The following is a 21,125-nucleotide window of genomic DNA, read 5'->3' as shown; positions in this document are numbered from 1 at the left end:
TCTAGAGATTCCACTTCAGGTTACCTAACCACGCCTCTGAAAGAGGCACTTCTACTGATTCCTGGTTGCTGTTTCTCATTCAGATTGGATCAGGAAGATGGTGATAAAATCAATGAAAATCAAGAAACCAATGAGAAAGTGTGAATCTACTATTGTGATAACTCCCAACCAAATCTGTTATTCTTTATATAGGACTGTATCTCATGGGCCTTCTGACAGCAAATCATGTTAAAGATAGGAAGCATACTGATGAATTTAAAACAGGGTTTTTAATTAGTTAGAATATATGGCTTGTGAAAGAAAGCATCACAATTCAATACTGTATCTTTCTGAAGAGGTGGAAGGGCTGATAAAATGCCAAATTAGCTTTGTCATTTTAATCTCCTACTTGGTATCAAATCAAGTATTTTTTTCATATTTGCTACCATTTTGAACGTCAAAGTAATTTAAATCTCTAACCTCATGCTGTATCTGATTTTTTTAGGTGTGATTTCTCATTTCAGCGGTTTAGTGTAACGGTTTGGCAGTAACTAGGAAAAGGCTTACTTAGTTCATGATAAATCTTGATCCAGTCGCTAGTTCACACACAATGGGTCAAAATATACATTATTGGCTTGCAAACCATGATTTAAGACAGCATGGAAAGCTATTCTAGTCGCTGGAACTTGGTTTAGTAGGTGAATCTTGATTAGCGCTGTAAAAGACAGCCATCCTATTCTCTCTCAAGATCCAGCTGCGTATGTCATGAATGGAGGGGGTCGTCAACGCGTGACGCCAGCTAGGATTTACACTCTGTTCCTGTTGTGCTGTTATTAATTCCCCGTCCCAGCCCTTAGAAAAGAGGGCAGGAGCGCCGAGGCGGGAAGGGCTGGCACGAAATTGACACGGGCGTCCTCGCGGCTTTGCAACACAACGTTCGATCTTCTCCCGCTGCGCCAATCAACTGCAAGCCAAGCCCGCCCGCCCGCCCGTTGCCTTGGTGCCCGCCAAAACTCATTTTTGCCTTATGCCCTAATGGTGGTGCGTTAAGGGAGGGGAGGGGGCACCGTTGTCGGATCATTTTGCCTCGCAGCTGAGAGAGAAAGCTTGGCGAAGGGAACGAGGATTCTTTCTCCCTGCTTTTTTCCACCTCGACTCCAGAATCGTAGAGAACGGCGGGCTTTTCCTGTCTTCTGCACAGCCCAGTAAAACGGCGGAGTTTTTTGTTTGTTTGTTTCCCCCCCAGGGTCTGAAGAGCCGACGGTGAAGTTTCTGCTTTAGCACGTCGCAACGTCGGGCAAAATGGACCAGTTTAGCTGGATTTTTCGAGATAACCGGAGTGATGTTTCAGGGACCAGTTACATATCGCAATCTTTTTACGACTCCATTTCTACATTGCTCGGGTTGGTAGAATGTAGCAAGAGGGCTCCCGATTTATAAAGCTCTCTCTTTGTAGAAAAATAGGCAACGGGGAGATTTTTCTATTTGTTTTCTCAGGGGTTAATCAGTAGGGTTGTGCGATGTGATTGCAGAAATCGGAACGGTCGCTGACTTTTATTTGTATTTGTATTTATTAGTTTGTCAAACGTACAAGATAGCAGATGTAAATATAAACATGGACATAAACGAAAGAAATGAATACAAATAAATGAGGACAGTAGGATAGGGACGGTAGGCACCCTGGTGTGCTTATGCACGTCCCCTTTACAGACCTCTTAGGAATGGGGTGAGGTTTACGGTAGACAGTTTAAGGTTGAAGCTGTGGGGGTTTGAGGATGTAACAATGGAGTCAGGTTGAGCATTCCAGGCATTGACCACTCTGTTGCTGAAGTTGTATTTTCTGCACTTGAAAACGTTTTGCTTCTCATCCAAGTTCTGAAGAAGTTTCTGGGATGAGAAATGAAATGTTTTCAAGGAGAAAACCAAGAAATTCCAGTTGCCTTTTGGAAAAGCCCCTTTGGGACAATGCTCTGCCTCTATTTCTTTAGCATTAATGATAGAATGAATAGATTTAAGAGCCAGGGAATTTCTTTAGGGAACCAGTTTGGTCTAGTGGTTAGGGCATTAGGCTAGAAAGTTGAGACAGTGAGTTCTAGTCCTGCCTTAACCATGATACCCAGCTGGGTAACTTTGGGCCAGTCACTCTCAGCCCAGCCTGACCCACAAAGTGGTGGTTGTGGGGAAAATAGGAGGGGGAACGTGTGTTTTAGATATGTTTAGCCACCTTGAGTTATTTGTAGAAAATAATAAAAGTGGGATACAAATAAAGCCACCTTTCTCTTATCTACTAGTACTTTTTTACACAGCGGTGTCCCCAACCAGATGCCCTCCATATGTGGGAGATTGTAATTTTCAGGTCCTGCCAATCAAGATTGGAAGCATTCTGTTAGCCACAGTTCATGTGCTTGGACCCATCAAGCTCAATGCAAGAGCAGGAACTTTCAGAGAATTCTGTCCCAGCCCTGCCTGGAGAGACACTTTGGATTCTACTTGGACAATTTTTAATGTAATTTTGTTGACACACTTAAGCTTTGTCTTTCTCATCTGAAGTTTGGGAAGAATATGCAGAAAATCACTTTTGCATTGTTGCCTCACTTTCCCCTAAAAAATGAAAGCACATAGATTTTATCCCATCTCTATAATTTCTGAAAATATACAATTCCAAAAATATCTATTGAAATCTTAGGTTATTTTTTTTTAATTTCTGTCCCCAAGAAAATAATATTTACAGAAATTAATATTGCCAGATGTACCATTAGGTATTTTAGTTTTATTGTAGTTTATTTTTCTTAAAGGTTGGATGGGTGGTATTAATGATTTTGACTCTACCCAAATTCCTTCTTTTCAGTGAAAGTGATAGTGACTCCACCTTAATTGAAGAACCGCCTAAAGAACCGACCTCAGATAAGATTTTCAGCCATTGCTTTAAAGCATATAAACTCAGAAATGAACATCCTTATTATTCCCTTAAATTGAGACCAAATAGATTTGGTCCGCCTAAATCAAGACGGCGTATTATTATTGCACCACCCATGGACAGTGTGGCTCCTAGTATTCACAAACCTCGGCCACCTGTCCCCAGTGAAGTGGAGAAAGTTCAGGAGTTCAGAGCACCTCCGGAACCTCAGGTCAGCACCTTCATTGAGGAGAGTGACCTGATAAGTATGGAAGCTTGGATTAAGGAGAGAAAACAACTGCATAAACTGTTGGAGAACTGCGTAAATCTGGAGGAATGGTTAATTCGAAAGAAGCCTCTCACTCAACAAGAAGAAAACACCCTGAGGAAATTAAAAGAAGAAAAGAAAGAGAAGGAGGCTAAAATTCAAGCCGAGTTGCTGGCATTCCAACGTTGTAAGGTAAGCCGCAGTAGGAAGTCAGCATGGTGTCATGGTGCTGAACTGATGACTTGATCGTCCAGGTGTTTCCGAACTGCATTTGCTAAACTAACCCACCCAGCAGGAAGAATGGCGTAAGTTGTTCCTCAACCACATCTGGAAGGCTCCACTTGTGGATTACAGTTTGGGACTATAATGGGGGAGTGTAATTTAAAAGTCCTTGTTATCCATGATGTTCATGACTAGCCAGCTGTACAACCAGTCTCCTTTCTCAGTCCAGCCTATGTCTGAGAGTTGTATTGAGGGCAAGGAAGAAGAATATGGAGTGTGTCTCATATTTTTAGAGGAAGGGCAGCATAAAAAAATCTAATAGATAATTGCAATGTCTGAGGAACTCAGTCAAAATTATACCTCACGTTTCAGACAGGCTTCATACCAAGCCTACCAATAAATCTTTAGCACTATGGGCACTAATTTTTGTATTAAGGAACTTGCTTACAGCAGTAGGTGCAAAAGCATGGCTATATGAATTATTGGAGAGAAGAAAGAAGCCATGTATGCAGAGAATGTCTGCCTATTGCAGAATCCAGAGATGAAGCCCTGGCCATCTATGCCTTTTCCAGATTTAAAGCCTTTTCCTTCTATTTTTTATGAGTCGGAAGACTTTGGAACATTTCACCCCTAGTCTTGAATGAGAATATATTTGTATAGACTTGGTGTTTATATACAGGTAGTCCTTGAGTTAATGACTGTAAAGGAGCCCAAAATTTCTAAATCAGGACAATCATAAGTCGAAGTACCCACATGACCAACCTGATTTTGTAGACTTTTTTTTTTGCAGTGATTGTAAAATGAATGCCACAGGATTAAAATGAGTCTATTCGTTCTTTTTTGCCTTTTCTTTTGCCAGAAACCAGCAAAAAAAAAAAGTAAATTGTTGTTATGTGACTGAGAAACACTGCAAACACTTGGTTGTTGCCAAGTGCCCAAAATGCAGTCATGGAACTGTGGGGAGATGGGGTGCTGCATCAAAACTCTGGAACTTGGTAGTATGTACCATTTGGGGAGGGAGGGCATCATAATTTTAAATGATTGCTAAGCAAACATCATTAAGCGAGGACTACCATATTGTAGTATATTGGAGCCTGTCTTGTTTCTGATTTCCTTTGTAGCAAAAACAAATACAATGATAACATTAGCTCTTACTCTATTATTACCAAAGCCCTTGGATTAATAAATTTGACCGGTAAATGCAATCAGTAAAATCACAAAATGAGATAAAAATAGGACATATGTCAGACCACTTGTCTGTTTGTTTTTTGCCTTCCGTAATATGTCCACCAATCTGCTTGTGTTTTGCAATACAGCTGATGAACTGACTGAAAAACTGCCGTATTTTTCGGAGTATATAACTCACCAAGATTTTAAAGAGGCAAATAAAAAAAAAGTTTTTGCACTCTGCAGACCTCCCAAAAATGCAGTTTTTCTCAAAAATTAGTCTTTTTTTTTTAAAGGCATGAATAGCCTTTAGGATGTTTGTAAAGTACTTCGGGGGGTTCCACCACAAAACCGCATTCAACTAAACTGCGCTCGACTAAACCGTGTAGCTGACGTCATCAACAGTGCGACAACAGCGCGGAGACAGAAGCACGCTGTAAACCCTAAACCTAAAATTAACCCCTAAACCTAACCCCCCTAAACCTAATCCTAACCCTAAACCTAACCCTTAACCTAACCCTAAACCTAATCCTAACCCTAACCCTAACCCTTAACCTAACCCTAAACCTAACCGTAACCCTTAAGCTAACCCTAAACCTAACCCTTACCTTAAGTTGAATCGGCTTGCTTTCAAAGCGCTATTTAAAGCGCCCTTCTTTCTACGCGCTCGCTGTTGTCGCCCTGTTGATGACGTCAGCGACGCAGTTTAATCGGACACGGCTTAGTCGAGCGAGGTTTTGTCATGTCACGCTTCGGGGGGGCGGGACAAGCAAAAAACCACCCGTTTTTCACGAAAATGGGCCCGTTTTTTGTCAAGAAAAGGGCATGCATAGCCTTTAGGAGGCTTACAGAATGCTCCTGGGGTCGGGAGGGGCAAAATTGAGTAAAAAAATAGCCCGTTTTTCGCTCATTTCTACCCTCCCCAGCCACCAGGAGCACTCTGCAAGCCTCCTAAAGACTCTGACGGTGAAGGGCCGGGGTTTCGGGAGGCCAAAAATGCTGTGTTCAATGTATAAGACGCAGCCAGATTTTCAGCCTCTTTGTTGAGGGAAAAAGGTGCATCTTATACTCCGAAAAATACGGTAACCAAGTCTTTGCATTTCTGCTTCATTAAAACAAAGTGGAATATAATCCTTTAAAAATGTTTGGATATCTCTTCTGCAGGCCGTACCGAAGATTGAACCAGTGAAAACTACACCTTTTATTCGGGCTCCGTATCCGCAATCTATTATTACACTACAAAACCTTCTGCATAAGCAAAAACTCAAGCTTGTGGATCTCTTCAAAAAAGCTGACAGGAGCAAGACAATGAAATTCAAAAGAGTGGATTTCCTTAGAATTATCCAGGAGGTATGTGGGAAAACACTTATACTCCCTGAATTTTTATTGGCAAGATTTTAGAGATGGTTTGCCACTGCTTCTTTCTAGGGTTGAGCGAAAGAGAGTGATTGGCCAAGCGCACCTAGCTTAATATCATATTTACATACCCTAATTCTTTAGAAGCATGTTATATGAAAATAGTTTCCATTCACATATCCGTACCTGAATGAGAGTATCTGTGTGTGAAAATATAGCACGGAGGTCCTAGTAAAAAGAAAGAATTTCAACTGCTTTATAGCATTTTTTAGTGAAGGGAATCACATGAGCATCATCAGTTTGCAATTTGCTGGTGTCAAAGTGTGCATTGCTTGTATTGCAATCATTGGACTGCATGATTTCTCATGAAAGACCGCTCATTCTGTTTCCATGCACATATTTCTCATTAAATCAAGGCTTGTGCACATAGTAATAATTGAAAGTGAAAAGTTTGTTTGTATCTTGCTATACTGAGAAGATACCAATGTAAGAAATTGTTCTGTTTGAAATAGCTGTTTCCCCTTGGATTTTTATACCATGTCAAGTCCCAGTCCTCACTGCAATTATTATTCTCTATTTGTTTCTAGACCAAGGTGCCTATCAGTAAAAGTGAGTTAGAAGATATCGTTGTCTTTCTCACCGTTTCAAAGAAAGGACATACTATAACTGGTGCTGACTTAGCTGAATGTCAAAGATTATGGCTGGAAAATGTAAAGGATAACTGGAAACAGACAAAGCAAGGTAACAAGGAACCAAATCAAAACCGATGATTGAATACCATATTTTTCAGATTATAAGACGCATCAGAGTATAAGACACACCCTATTTTGGGGGGAGGAAAACAGGAAAAAAAGTTTCTGCCTCTGCCTATGAGCATTCATCGGTATTAATCTGGCTAGTGTCATTGCAGCAAACAGCCTGGTCAGCTTCAGCACGTTATTGCAGCCTGATTCAGCAGGAGCAGCTGAATGCCAAGTGGAATACCCCCAATCAGCTGTTCCAGGCTGCAGAGATTGCCACAGACCATCGCCCCCCTGTGCCTCGCATTTTCGGGTGATTCCAGACAGCGGGGATCCTCACTTCCACTCGGATTTTGATAAGAAGCTTTTTATCCATTTAAAACAAACCCTATCACCATATGCGTATTTAACTGGAGGGGGAGGGGGAAGATTGGGTATGGTTTTCAGGGGGGCAGAAGAGAGACTTAGTACCAAAGGCTTCTGAGACACCCCGTCTTCCTATCTATAACCGTAGGCATCGAACCGTAGGCCTATAACTGTAGGCTTTCTTGCAGCAAGGCTCGATAGAGACTCAGCACTTCAGTCCTTCTGGACACTGCCATCTCATAAACAGGGATTTCCCAGAAAGCCTCCTGCACCTTTGCTGCTTCAGTCAGAGCCTGATTCCCGAAGCAGCCCTGGGAAGCGCGGGGGTCAGAACTCGGGAAGTGGGCACTGCGCAGGAGGCATAAGGCAGTTACTGTGACCTCTGCCGCCTGGAACGCCTTCGTTTCAGATCTGCCTTCCGCTAGTCCGGTTGAAGATACACCACCCTCTTTCCTACATATTCATACAGCAGGACAGCTTTATCGTGACAGCTGTTCGAGCGGACGGTGAACTGCCTCCGCTTCTGATCATGCTGCACCTGGATGGGGAAGCTGCCACCAGTGGGCTCCAGCAGGTTGAGAGGAGCTGCATGCCCCCACCCCATGCCTTTCCTGCCCTCTCCCCCACTGCCGGCTGCTTCGCCTGGGTCGTCTGGAGAAGGGGCAGGTGAAGCAGGCACTGCACAGGAGGCGTAAGGCAAGGTGGCTCGCTGCTCAGCCTCCCGCTTCTCCAGACAACCTAGGCGGAGAGCTGTCGCCTTCTGCTCCTGGCCCGGGAAATGGATCTGGCCAGGAGGAACGCACATCCTGTTTTTGCATTTGGAGTATAAGACGTGCCAAGATTTTCACCCTCTATTGGGGGTAGGGGGAAAGGTACGTCTTATGCTCTGAAAAATACGGTAGTTTTCAGTTCCTGATAACTTTGATCCTGTAGTTCTAATTTACTGAGTTAGTTGCTGATGGCATCATAAACAAATATCGAAGGTGTTTTTTTAAGTTACTGTATTTGGAATTTCTAGACTATAATTCCAAAATATTTGAAGGCTAGCAAGTTGGGGAATATATAAATAACTTAAGAAAAATTGACGTGCCAGTTAGTGACATAATACTGTATGGGTATCGGCTATACTAGGTTGGCTTGTAGTTTGGCAATTTAATATATGAAAGGAAATAAGCAACAGTCATATATATCCATACAGTATGTATTAGTTATTTTAGTTATGTTAATAGAGATCTAAAACATTGCAGATTAGTAATTATTGTGAATGCTAACTGTTGAATATCTAGTAATTATTGTGAATGCTAACTGTTGAATATCAAAGTAAGATAGGACATTTTTCTAATTTCTGAGAAAGTATTTCCTGAACTAAGATAAAGCCAGCATGATAAAACAGCTCAATAATTGCTGGGGGGGGGGGTGAATAGATGAGAAAGAAATATTGATGCCTTTATAATCTATTTTCTGTTTTCTTTCCTTTGTTTTAATAACAATGTTAAAGAGCCATTACCTATGGCAAAATCTGCATCCATCTCTTCAAAAGCAGATATATTTGCTCATGCCAAGTCCAGTATAACTTCTCATGTAGCTTTTCAACCTAAGTCAAACCATTTGAAAGTTCCTCCCATCGACACCAACCCAGATCGCAGGCACTTAACTTATAGTGAAATGGAAATAGTTGGGAAGAGATACAAGGAAACCAGACGGCGACTAAAGGTACTGTATTTTTGTGGCCTGACTCTACCCTCAAATCATTTGCTTTGGATCATGCGAAGGGACTACTAGCTGGTTTCACAAAGTAAGGATGAATTATAGGCAGAAGGCCATTTCATTTTATAGTAATTTGGATAAATCACTAAATATTTCAATAAATAGCAATAGCACTTAGACTTACCATATTTTTACAGCATAAGATGCACCTTTTTCCCTCAAAAAAGAGGGTGTAAATCTGAGTGCGTCTTATACACTGAATACAGCATTTTTGGCCTCCTGAAACCCCACCCCCTTTGCAAAAAGGGCCGTGCATAGACTTTAGGAGGCTTCCAGAGAGCTCCTGGGGGCTGGGGAGGGCAAAACTGAGCGAAAAATGGTCCGGTTTTGCCCCCCAGGACCACTCTGGAAGCCACCTAAAAGCTATGCAAGCCCCTTTTTTGACAAAAAACGGTCCATTTTCGGGAGGTCTGCACAGTGCAATTTTTTTTTTTTAGTTTGCCTCTTCAAAATCTTGGTGTGTCTTATACTCCGATGAGTCTTATACTCTGAAAAATACGGAGTATACCACTTCATAGTGCTTTACAGCATCAGCATATTGCCCCTCTCCCCCAACAATCTGGGTCCTCATTTTTCCAAACTTGGAAGGATGGAAGGCTGAATAACTTTGAGCCAGCCAGGATCGAACTAGCAGTGGGCAGAGTTAGCCTACAATGTTCCACCACTGTGCCACCAGGGCTCTTTGAAATGTAGGGGAAAGAAACAGCAACAGAGAAGAGTGAAAAAGTGAAAAAGCCCAATGAGGCAGCATTCCTGAAGATGTCTGCCAAAGTAGTTCCCTATTAGTGTTCACTTGGCAACAGAGGTCACTCTATCACTCTGGAAGAGCCTAGCATGTATAATTGCTGACCAATCCCATCATCTTTCTATTAAGGGAGTAGTACCTTCTCTGGATCTTGAACAGCAGTTTTCCTATTTTCAATCAGGTTAGATGATGTAATGAGTTTCACCATTGCTGAGTTAAAGCTGGTTGAGTTGGTTAAAAAGTATACACTTAGGAACTTGCTCTCCCTGTTGCCCATCTCTATGCTGTCTATTGCCACTTTTCCCTGATGCTAACGGGCAGGGGTGGGTTCTGGCAGCCACTACTGCCAGTTTGCCCATGGGTGCGCAACACGCACTTTGCCGCATGCACAGTACAATAAAAATTGTTCTGCGCATGTGCAGAAGCCAAAAACAAGATGGCGGTGCTATAGGTTCGGGGGCATAGCAGGCCTGGGTCGCTGCCGATTCCAGCGACCCAGGCCGCCAAACTCCTACTGGTTCGGCTGAACCAGTAGAAACCCCGCACTGCTAACAGGCAACCTGACTTATCTCGCGACTAATGGGTGACATTTATTTATTTTTACTTATTTATCATTATTACAAATAACTCAAGGCAGCAAACATATCTAACACAACTTCCTCCTCCTCCCCTGGGATAATGATAAGAACACAACACCTGTTCAGTATAAAATGCAGAAATGGCAGATGCAAATGGGAAGATCCCATGGAGTACCGATTTCCTCTGAACTAAAATATTTGTTTGTGATAGTGGGTATGCCCTCTAAAGCATGAGCGTCAAACTTGATCGCACCAATGGCCGGATTGTGACTTTTTTTTGCCTTTACGGAGCCAGGATGGGCGTGGCCTGTGGGGCACCAGTTTGACAGGTCTGCTCTAAAGTTTCCCTTAGCAGTAAGGCAGAGATTTTATAAACTGGAATGTGACTTTGACATTAAGAATTGGCTGCTTAGAGCAGTTGCTGCAAAGTCGTTATTATTTCTATGTAGCAAGTGTCCCCAGTTCACATCTTACAAACACATTTTTTCAATCCATTTTCAGTAAAGGTCTGCCTAGAGAGCTGGGTTTTTTTCTTGCAATAGGATAAAAAAAATGTCTCTGTCCTTTTAATTCATTCCTCACTTTGTTACAACTTTAGCAGTATAGTAAAATTTATTGCATAACACTATTGTTTTATAGGGACACGGTGGCTCAGTGGCTAAAACGCTGAGCTTGTTGATCAGAAAGGTCGGCAGTTCAAATCACTAGCACCACGTAACAGAGTGAGCTCCCGTTACTTGTCCCAGCTTCTCCCAACCTAGCAGTTCGAAAGCATGTAAAAATGCAAGTAGAAAAATAGGGACCACCTTGGTTGGAAGATAACAGAGTTCTGTGCACCTTTGGCGTTTAGTCATGGCAGCCACAGGCTTTTAGGCTTTGAAACAGAGATGAGCACTGCCCCCTAGAGGCAGGAGCGACTAGCACATATGTGCGAGAAGAACCTTTACCTTTATTGTTTTACGACAGACACTGTCTTTTTTTTTACAGAGGAAGACAAATCCATTACACTTTGCGGAACAGTGCAGACTAGTGAGGTCTGGCGACCCAGTTATCGATAGTCACTGCTTGCCATGTTGCCTAAAGGGTGAAATGGGAGAATTGGTGGACCAGCATCGACTGGCATGCTACTATGTCTACGTTCAGTGTGTCAAGCTTTGCGAAAAATATGGAATTCCAATTTCAGAAAGAGCGCTAAAAAGAGGTATGAAAAGACCCACGGAATTGGAATGAGTGCCTTATATCAAGCAGCCCAATACAAATAATTCAATTTTGTGTTCCAGCTTTATAGATTCAAGAGGGAAACCACTAGCAGACAAAAATGTTATGTGGAAGGATATTTTGTATTTCTAAATTTGGGGAAATGAGTTTAGTAGTGTTGTGATAGCGCTTAGAAATCAGGTCTCATGAAGTTTCATGCCGTTTCTAAACAAGGATGCTAAAGATTGTGTTGAATAGCTCAGTGCAGCACTGTGAATTAAAATAAAAATATTTTTTTAATCCTTACGATTTCAAAGGCAGGTTCCTGAAGTGCCTACTAGTCTAATAGCTGAGAAAAACTAAAATGTTATTCTCCTCTAAAGTTGCATAATCATCATCCATCTAAACCAGTGGTAGTCAACCTGGTCCCCACTGCCCACTAGTGGGCGTTCCAGCTTTCATGGTAGGCGGTAGGGGTTTGCTGTAACTCTGCTTTATAAATTTTATAAAGTAAAGTTACTTTCCTACTTTATAAATCACCATTACTGTGGAACCGGTGGGCAGTTAGAAAATTTTACTACTAACAGAGATACAAAAATGGGCGGTAGGTATAAAAAGGTTGACTACCCCTGATCTAAACAGAGGGAAAGGCTTGTAAATTCAAAGGACACTGATAAGAAAATACTATAGCACATGTTGGGATCCATCAGATATTTATGCATTTCATTAGATTTCTATAGCTCCACCTTGGCTTGTATACAACACTATATCAGGTTTGTTTTGTGAGCTTGTCTCAAACCCTGAGTTAAAGTTGCTGTCCCAGGCTTGTTTCCTTATTGAGGCCCAATAAATTACCCAACTTCCCAACTTTCAAATAAAAAAGAATAACTGTGTGATCCATACTGCAGATTGTCAATTACATATAGACATTGCTCCATCATTTTTGAAGAAACTTCCTGCCATAAATAGTGCTAACTGATAAAATCATGGATAAAATTTATGGTTTTCAATTGATGCTACCTGTAAGGTTTAAAATGCCCCTTGAGTCTGCACAGTTGATTTTCCTGGGCCATTTTGAATCCAGCTGCTGGTCTGTTGTTCAGAAACAGTGATTGGTGCTCTTAGAAAACAACTGAATAACTTAAAATTGTAATGTAGCTGTAACAGGTAATGCAACATAGTAGGAGAATAAGGTATTATTTACTTTTTTAATAGTAATTTTATTAAACCTAATTAAAACAGTAAAACTAATACAAATTAAAAAGAAAAGAGAAAGCCTCTTCATATAAATAATTTTAGTAACCAATCTCCTCTTAAAAAGCAACAAATAGTTTCTTCTACCCATATCCTATCTCTTATTTATAAACAAATCATTAAAGCCTCATCATTTCAGTCCTGGGGGCAGCAAAAGTACATTAATGGTTATCAGAGAAAACAACACATCTATTTTAACCTTGATCAATAAACTAACTTTATATTCCTTCCTTTTACTGCTAACAATCTCAATTTTTAGTCACTTCAAATAGTGACCTAAAACTTTATTTCTTTTCTTTTTTTTTCTTTCTTTCTCCCTATATGCACTATATGAGCTGATATTGTGCCCCTGCAGGCAAGGACCCATTAATTTGACTTCTTACGTTGTACCCTCTATGAAGATTCATAGACATGAGTTATTGGCACCTGATAAAATACTGGGGAATTCTGATCTCGTATATAAATAGGTGTTACTATTGAATCAGTATGATACAGTCACCTAGAACATAGTAAAAGTCTGCTACACTTTCTGTAAAATTAGGCAGACTTTGGCCACCCATCAATGATCTCATCGCTACTATAATATAGCATTATATCTTGTTCTGTTTTATTTTAATGTTTTAATTTTTAATTCTCTGTGACTCTCATAAAAGATCGAGGTCCACAACTACTAGTCTGTGTAGTATGTTACATATGTTCTTAAAAAAAAATATTGTGTACAATAGGTCTGCTGTACCCAGGAGACAGGTTCCTGAGACTCGGAAAAGACATCCGGAAGTTGAGGCAGCCAGGGGGATATATTGATAATTCTGTTTACCTGGGGGAATCTGAAGGAGAAAGCTCTTCCAAAGTCGTGGAAAGGTTTGTTTAATTTGTCATGCACACACAGAGATGAATTAACCACTCTACGTGTTCACACAAATTCTTGGTCTAGCACAGTGATGGCAAACCTTTTCGGCACCAAACTGCAATGTGCATGTGCATGCATGCGCACACCGGAGCACCGGAAACCCGAAGACCAGCTAGCCAATGCACATGCGCACACCGGCCAACTGGTCGTCGGGTTTCCGGAGCACGCTTGTGTGCTGGCCAGCTGGTCTTTGCATCCGCCAGAGCACCAGAAACCCAAAGGCCAGCTGGTATTCGGGTTTCCGGCATGCGCACCGGCCAGTTGGTCTTCAGTGCTCTGGCACGCATGAAGACCAGCTGGCCAGTGCACATTCACCAGAAACCAGAAGAACAGCTGGCGATGGCTTGTGTGCCCACAGAGACGGCTCTGCCTGCCACCTCTGGCACAGGTGCCATAGGTTCGCCATCATAGGTTTAGCATATCACTGTTAAAACCAGAGATTTTTTGTTTGTTTTTATCTGCTATTTTGCAGAAATATACCCTGGATTATTCTCCTATTACAGTAATTATCTTCCAGTTGGGTACATATACATAGGCAAACAAATATGCTTTTTGTGGACTAATCAATAACTAATTTTTGGATAATCTAAAACTAAGGTATCACAAGTATATTTGGTATACATGTTACCACTGAGAACATTCTACACTGCCATAAATTAGCAGGATACAGCGCTAGAAGCATGATAGGGTTTGCTTTTACTTAGGCGCAAACTTACTCTATAATAGCAAACCCCAACAGCATTTTTTCCTCTTCATTAGTGCTTTTTTTATTCTAAAACCTCCGAATCCTCATTTATTTAAGTTTCATGCAAACCTAACTTAGAGCAAATGTCTCTGAAGATAGGTACAGAGAATCTGAGGTGTTATGTGGTTCCTCCAAAGCTTTAACAGGCTTTCCAGAAGCTTTGGATATGATCACTTCTCATCCAAAAAGCTTCTTCAGCTCCTTGGATTCTTCAATGAGAAGCGAAACACCTTCAAAGAAAAACAAGAAAATCTAGCTGTCTCTTGAAAAAGCAGCTTTGGGATAAAAAAAAAATGAATTATACTCTAACACATCTAAAAAACATCAGCTTGAAGAGGACCGGTCTGATCCTAATCCCTCAATTTCTGTTCACTTTTTCTGTTTACTTCTTCTAGAAAACCAAAACCAATTAAATTGGTCCAAAGGGCGTCTCTGGCCCACCGCTGGAAATCATTTAGGGAATTTAAGAAACTGACGTGGTACGTATTCAGTAGAATGGAATTATTATCTAAAAAGCTCTTGGAATGATGGAGCTTCAGTATCCACAAGCACTTTCATTTCCCTTCCCTACAGGTAGGCCACGATTTACAAGGGTTTGCTTAATGTCCATTTGAAATCACAAGAAATCTCCCCTACAAATGTCTACAACCCATTTTTGGAGTTATAGGGGCTACATATGCACCCTCTGGTCACACAATCACATTTTGGGCACTCGGCAATTGATTCACCATTATGGCTGGCTCAGGGGTGGGCTTCAAAATTTTTAGTAAGGGGATCTCTGCCTGGTTGCTGGGTGGGCATAGCCATGTTTGGCATGGTCTAGTCAGCCTCCTGCATCACAGCGGGGGGAGGGTGTTTTTGCCTTCCCCAGGCTCCAGAGGCTTTCCCCGAGCTGCTGGGAGGGCAAAAACAACCTCCCCAAGCTCCGGGGGGCTTCTTTTTTGACCTCCCCAAGCCTCCGCATGCACCCTGCACTTACCTGCATCCAAAATGGGCTGTGTGGGGAGTCCTGATGGGATGGGCGGGGCCAGCCAGGAGTGGGATTTGAGGGTTCTCTAAATTGCACAGAATCTTAGCTAGAGATTCTCCCGAACCCTTGTGAGCCCCCATTAGCCCACCCGTGGGCTGGATGAAGGATCCCAGAGTCACATGAACATAATTCACAACATATTGCTCTGGTTTCCAACAAAAAAAAACACCCTTTGGAAAAAATAGATTTGCTTAATAACCACTGTATTCACTTAACAACTGTGGTAAGAATGGTTGTAATTTCAAATCTGGTCACATGATGCCTAGATTTACATCTGCAACAATTTACAATCATAATTCAGGGCTCAATTACAGTTGTAAATCAAAGACTATCTGTATTCGATTTGACTTAGCCATTCTGCATAACTGATTTTTTTTGTTCTTTGTAGAAATTACTATTTTTTTCCTGGACATGTGGCTCGCCTGCCACATAACATTGTTTTTTGTTGTTAATCAATATTATTCTATATAATCCTGCATACTATTGGAAAAAGTATTTTGCTATGGGAATAATAGATGCAAACATCTTATAAACTATTTCTTTGCCATGAGATCAGCAAAATTTCTGCAATAGGATTGAACAGTGTATTGTTTTCAGTGGGCAAAACACAGAATCATGAATGTACTCTGGTATTAGCCAATTATCGTAAAATTTTGTTTTCAGTTTCCAGCGGTTTTTATGCTAACAGCGTTGGGTAGTTTGCTAAGAGACTTGCAATGTTAGCAAACTTTTACAAATATTATAGTGGGAATTTCTTAAACTTCCAATAGAATTACTTGAAATCTATGTTGGATTAATAATCTCAAATTGAGGGATGTGTGGTATGAGGCTAAAAACAATAAAATGCAATTTATTTGTAGATTAGGCAAAGTTATCATTGCAAAGATATAACTGATTCTTTAGAGTGCAGCTATTTAGATTACTACCCTGAAAATAAGACCTCCTCGGATAATAAGTTCAATTGGGCTTTTGAGTACATGCACTAAAATAAGCCTTCTGAAAATATTGCAGCACAGCAGCAGCCATGAGGTGACCATGTTCGTCACCTTCTGCACCTCAAAAATAATAAGACCTCCCTGAAAATAAGGCCAAGTGCTTATTTCAGGAGTCAAAAGAAAATAAGATCCTGTCTTATTTTCGGGGAAACACGGTATGTACTAGCAATTTGGGAATGCATGTGAATGTAAGATCTCTCTTCCTAGCTTTACTTTACAAAGGAAATTTGGATTATTTCAGCATTGGGCTGTCCAGCCATATGTGATCATGGGTGTAATAGTAAAAGAAGGAAAACGGTATAAAGCTAAAGGAAGTCTTATTTTGATGCTGTCCTACCTTGATAGCTGGCCATACAAAGGTGCCCTTCTTCATCTCTTCTCTTACAGATGGAGAGAAAATTAGGGGTAGTTTTTTTCTGGGGGATAGCAAATAATTGACCATAATGGTAGCTTAGCAGAGACTTTATGTTGAGAGCAGAGGCTATGATTCTAGTCCAGTGTTCTTTGACCTCAGCAATTTTAATGTTGAACTTCAACTATCGAATTCCCCAGGCAGATTAGAATTGAAGTCCACACATCTTAAAGTTGCTGAGCGCTGGGCTGGCCTGTTATTTTCATTCACCAATATACACTCCACATTGTGGCATTTCTTTTTTTCCTTCTTTTTTTTTGCGATCCAGCTGTCCAACTTTTTTTTTTACAATACCAATTGATTCTAAATTGAAATTCTTTATGCTTTGCAGTAAACACTCCAAAAGACTACAACCTCCGTCAGATATTTGGAATGAGCAATTTTTTGATGAAAATTTGTTTGAGGGTCCAGATGCGTTTGCAAAAAAATACATGGAAAGGTATGACGTTACATTTCTTTTGTTGAACTCGGCATATCTATATCTGTCTAGAAGTTGGCATAGAGATTATTATAAATTCTTGATTCTACTTGATCACCTGATAATTTGCTTCCTTCCCGTTCTTCATTCATAACATTTTAAAATCTCCCCCCCCATTTTTCCTACTGATTCTGTGGGTATGGTTTGGGGGGGGAGTCATGTGACTGCATGGACTTGGCTATGTAGTCATGTGACTGGGGGGGGGGGCAAAAGACAGAAACTCAATTTAACAATGTCCTGCTGGAGCAGGGGGTTGGACTAGATGATCTCTAGGTCCCTTCCAGCCCTGGATTGCTGTGGTCTTTCAAGGTATCCTCTGAAGTTGTGTCTAGTGCCAGGTTTGTGGTCCTTCCTCCCTTCCCTCCCCCCTCTCTCTCTTTCTTTCTGGGAGCAACCAACCCTGCTCCTCAGGAAGGCCTCCTGGGAACAAAAACAGACCCCAAATGCTAAAAATAATGTTCCTACCATCACGCAGCACAGCTGATCGTTGTAATTTTTTTTTTTTACTCTGTTAAGCATTTTTTACTACTGGTTTGAGCAAACCAGCCCCCAGTTTCAGTTTCTAAGCTCCTTTCTTTCAACACCCTTCACTTTTAAAATAATATTTTAATTAATTAATTAATTAATATTTTAAAGAAAAGATTACGAGCATGAGGACTTCAGCATTGTGTTTAGTTTTTTAATATCTCATAAACCATAGCGGGCAATGCTAAAAGTCAAGTATATAATGACTGCTTGCACACCCTGGAATCCTTTGATAGTTGCAGTGGGAATCCTAGACTTGTTTCTTCCCTCCCTGTGTTGTGGCATTTGGGGTGGATTTTAAGGGGCAGAATAGCTGACTTAGTGTCACGGGCACTTACAGTGCCATTTCAAAACAATAAACATCCAAAAATGCCAATTCCCCCTCCCTTTTAAGGTAAGGTGTTTTGCCCTTACACCACCCCAAATACTCAGAAAAGGTCCCATTCAATTTTTCTAATTTTTTGAAAATCAGACCTCCCCAGATAATAAGCCCAATCGGGATTTTGAGTGCATGCGCTAAAATAAGCCCTCCCTCGAAAATAAGTCTCCCTGAAAATATTGCAACACAGCAGCAGCCATGAGGTGACTACACTCTTGCACCTCAAAAATAGTAAGACCTCCCCGAAAATAAGGTCAAGCGCTTATTTGGGGGGGGGGTCAAAAGAAAATAAGTCTCTCATATTTTCAGGGAAACACAGTACTGGCCATTGATAAATTTATCTTCTTTGTCTAATATCTTCATAAGCTCACAAGCTTGATTAGTTTCATTTCATCTTTAACACTGTATCTATAAATCAGCTCCAAAGAAGTCAGATTCAACTGACAATCATTTCTGAGCTGTAGAGCTTAAAATGGAGAAAGAGGTAGACGATTTTTTTCCAATGTATTTTAACGTCATTCATACAGTAATTAAATCTGATGTTTTTAACCTACCTTTTCTCAACATAAATGCCTTTAAATTCCCAGAATTTTCAGCAATGGTCACTCCAGCAGGAGAATTCTGGAAAATGATGTGTATACCTCTAGATAATGCCCAGGTTTGGGGAAATTTATTTAAATCCAGTTATTAAGAATCATACACATAAAAAATAATTGTAAAAAATTCAAATGCAGCACCCAAATAGAAATACGATAGTAAAAGCAAATGTAAATCTGTTTATTAGACGTTGCGTCCCTGTCCCAATCAACCCATACATGCAAAGAACTGCCTATTGTTACAGTTCATAAAAGAAAAATATTTTTGTTAGTTTTATTAGTTTTTATTTTTAAATTAAAATGTATCTGACTTTAAAATATACTTATTTGTTCAAGTCAGTTTCACGTCGTTTCTGTTTTAGCAATCAAATTTCTCAGGACACATAATGCAGATGCAAGTGAGTTCCAGCAGGAGGCAGTGTTGCAGATCAGCTGGGCCCAAGCCTTTTAGTTTGCACTTAGGATTTAAGTTACAGTACTTTATTTTTATTTAGACTTGGGATTCATTCTCATTAAGGTGACAACAATAAAATGTCAGTTCCCCTTTAATTTTTTATTTGTGCATGTACAGGAATTTCATATTAATTGCATTGGCTCAGCATATTAAACCTAAATTAAACTTAAACCTAAAAATTGCTTGCACTGCATAGTGGCATTCTGCCAAATTTGGAATCAAAGCAGCCACAGCGCAGCTTACGTTCAAACCCTGAATATTTCTTTCTTTTTTTGGCAAAATGACAAATCTTCATTTTATTAAATCTCCACCTTGTTCTTTCTGTATATTGTTTCATGATCATATTATTTGCTTGCAGAGAACTGAGGAGAATGTATCACTGCCTGAATCCATTGACCAACCCTAATAATTTCTGGCCGGGGCATCTTCTTGATAAGCTGTACTTGTATCTACCTGAATTAAGACTGGATAGAAGTGAAGTTCTGTTCAGTCGTGCTTCTCACACGGCTCCGGTCAATCCTGGTATTAACGTTCCACGCCGCAACTGGCCGGTCAACGACAAGGGATACATGACCTTAGGGGATCCAGAATCTCGCAAACATAACTATTACATTTGATGGCATTTTTGAAGAACTTGACCAAGAAATCTGCTGCACTGGACTAATGGAGGTTCATAATCCCATATGTACAATATGACAAAATTATGGCCTGATGAAAGGGGTTTTCAATCAATCAATTTCTATGTACTTTAAGCATGTTGCGTGAATGATCATGCTACAGATTTTTAATGAAAGGTTTGAAAACCTGGGTTTTTTGGAAACAGCTTTGCTTCTATTCCCTCCTTAGAAACAGAGAGAGGTACACAAAACAGGAGATACAGTATACCCATTTTTCAATGGGTGGGAAATTGGTAAAATGGGGGTATGGTTCCCATTAGCTTTGACAGTCAAACAGACTCTTCTAGTTTGGTTGCACATTATCCACTGTTATTGCAGGAGACGTATAAACACTGTTATAATAATACTGAGTAGGTTGAAGGAGAATTCTACAGTAGAATAACAGAGTTGGAAGGGACCTTGGAGGTCTTCTAGTCCAACCCCCTGCTTAGGCAGGAAACACTATACCACTTCAGACAAATGGTTATCCAACATCTTGAATACCTCTAGTGCTGGAGCATTTACAACTTCTGGAGGCAAGTTGTTCCATTGATTAATTGTTCTGCAGGAAATTTCTCTTTAGTTCTAAACTGCTTCTCTCTTTGATTAGTCTCCATCCCTTGCTTCTTGTCCTACCCTCAGGTGCTTTGGAGAATAGTTTGACTCTCCTCTTTTTTGTGCAACCCCTGAAATATTGGAAGACTGCTATCATGTCTCCCCTAGTCCTTCTTTTCATCAGAATAGACATATCCAGTTCCAGCAAGTGTTCTTTATGTTTTATTTATCCTCCAGTCCCCTAATCATCTTTGTTGCGCTTCTCTGCAGTCTTTCTAGCGTCTCAACATCTTTTTTGACATCGTGGTGGCCAAAATGATGCAGTATTCCAAGTGTAGCCTTACCAATGCATTATAAAGTGGTATTAACACTTCACGTGATCTTGATTCTATCCCTCTGTTTATGCAGTCTAGAACTGTGTTGGTTTTTTTGGCAGCACACTGCTGGCTCATATTTAAGTGGTTGTCCACTAGGACTCTGAGATCCCTCTCACATGCAAGGGTTGTGTGGAAGAAGACATATTTGGTTGGCAGAATGTCCCAATTTTGTGCCCTGGCATCTTCAGGCAAAATGAATGTGTTGGATCAAGCCACAAGACTTTGCCTAAGCATTCCGTTTCCAGTGTGATCAACACATTACATCTGGAAAACCCCTAAGCTGCCCTGATCTCCCCCTTTACAAGGAAGAAATTCCCTTGTTTATAATCTTCCTACACTGCAGATAGTTTTATCAACCTATGTCCTCTCTACCTCCCCCCCTCTAAAATGTACACCTCCCGTCATAATCTTTCCCAATAGAGATGGAAGATGATCAGTTTTTGTCTCATCCTTTAGTATCTACATACAATATGCTCCA

General features: G+C 40.7%; 1 protein-coding gene across 1 annotated transcript; it reads left to right on the top strand.

Moving 5' to 3' along the window:
* The first annotated feature begins 1,007 nt into the window (after nucleotides 1–1,007).
* EFCAB12 (EF-hand calcium binding domain 12) lies at nucleotides 1,008–19,867 on the top strand. Its single transcript, XM_014059155.2, has 10 exons — nucleotides 1,008–1,382; nucleotides 2,828–3,335; nucleotides 5,697–5,882; nucleotides 6,476–6,629; nucleotides 8,493–8,707; nucleotides 11,072–11,285; nucleotides 13,261–13,396; nucleotides 14,586–14,669; nucleotides 16,959–17,066; nucleotides 19,418–19,867. The coding sequence occupies exons 1-10, from the start codon at nucleotides 1,282–1,284 to the stop codon at nucleotides 19,674–19,676; spliced, it is 1,965 nt and encodes a 654-aa protein (XP_013914630.2). The 5' UTR covers nucleotides 1,008–1,281; the 3' UTR covers nucleotides 19,677–19,867.
* Nucleotides 19,868–21,125: the final 1,258 nt, after the last annotated feature.

Source organism: Thamnophis sirtalis, unplaced genomic scaffold (assembly GCF_051295495.1).
Source record: "Thamnophis sirtalis isolate CommonGarterSnake01/CBP01778 unplaced genomic scaffold, rThaSir2_p1.2 scaffold_3, whole genome shotgun sequence".
NCBI lineage: Eukaryota > Metazoa > Chordata > Lepidosauria > Squamata > Natricidae > Thamnophis > Thamnophis sirtalis.
The sequence above is the reverse complement of the archived record's forward strand: the minus strand, read 5'-3'. Positions and strand labels throughout refer to the sequence as shown.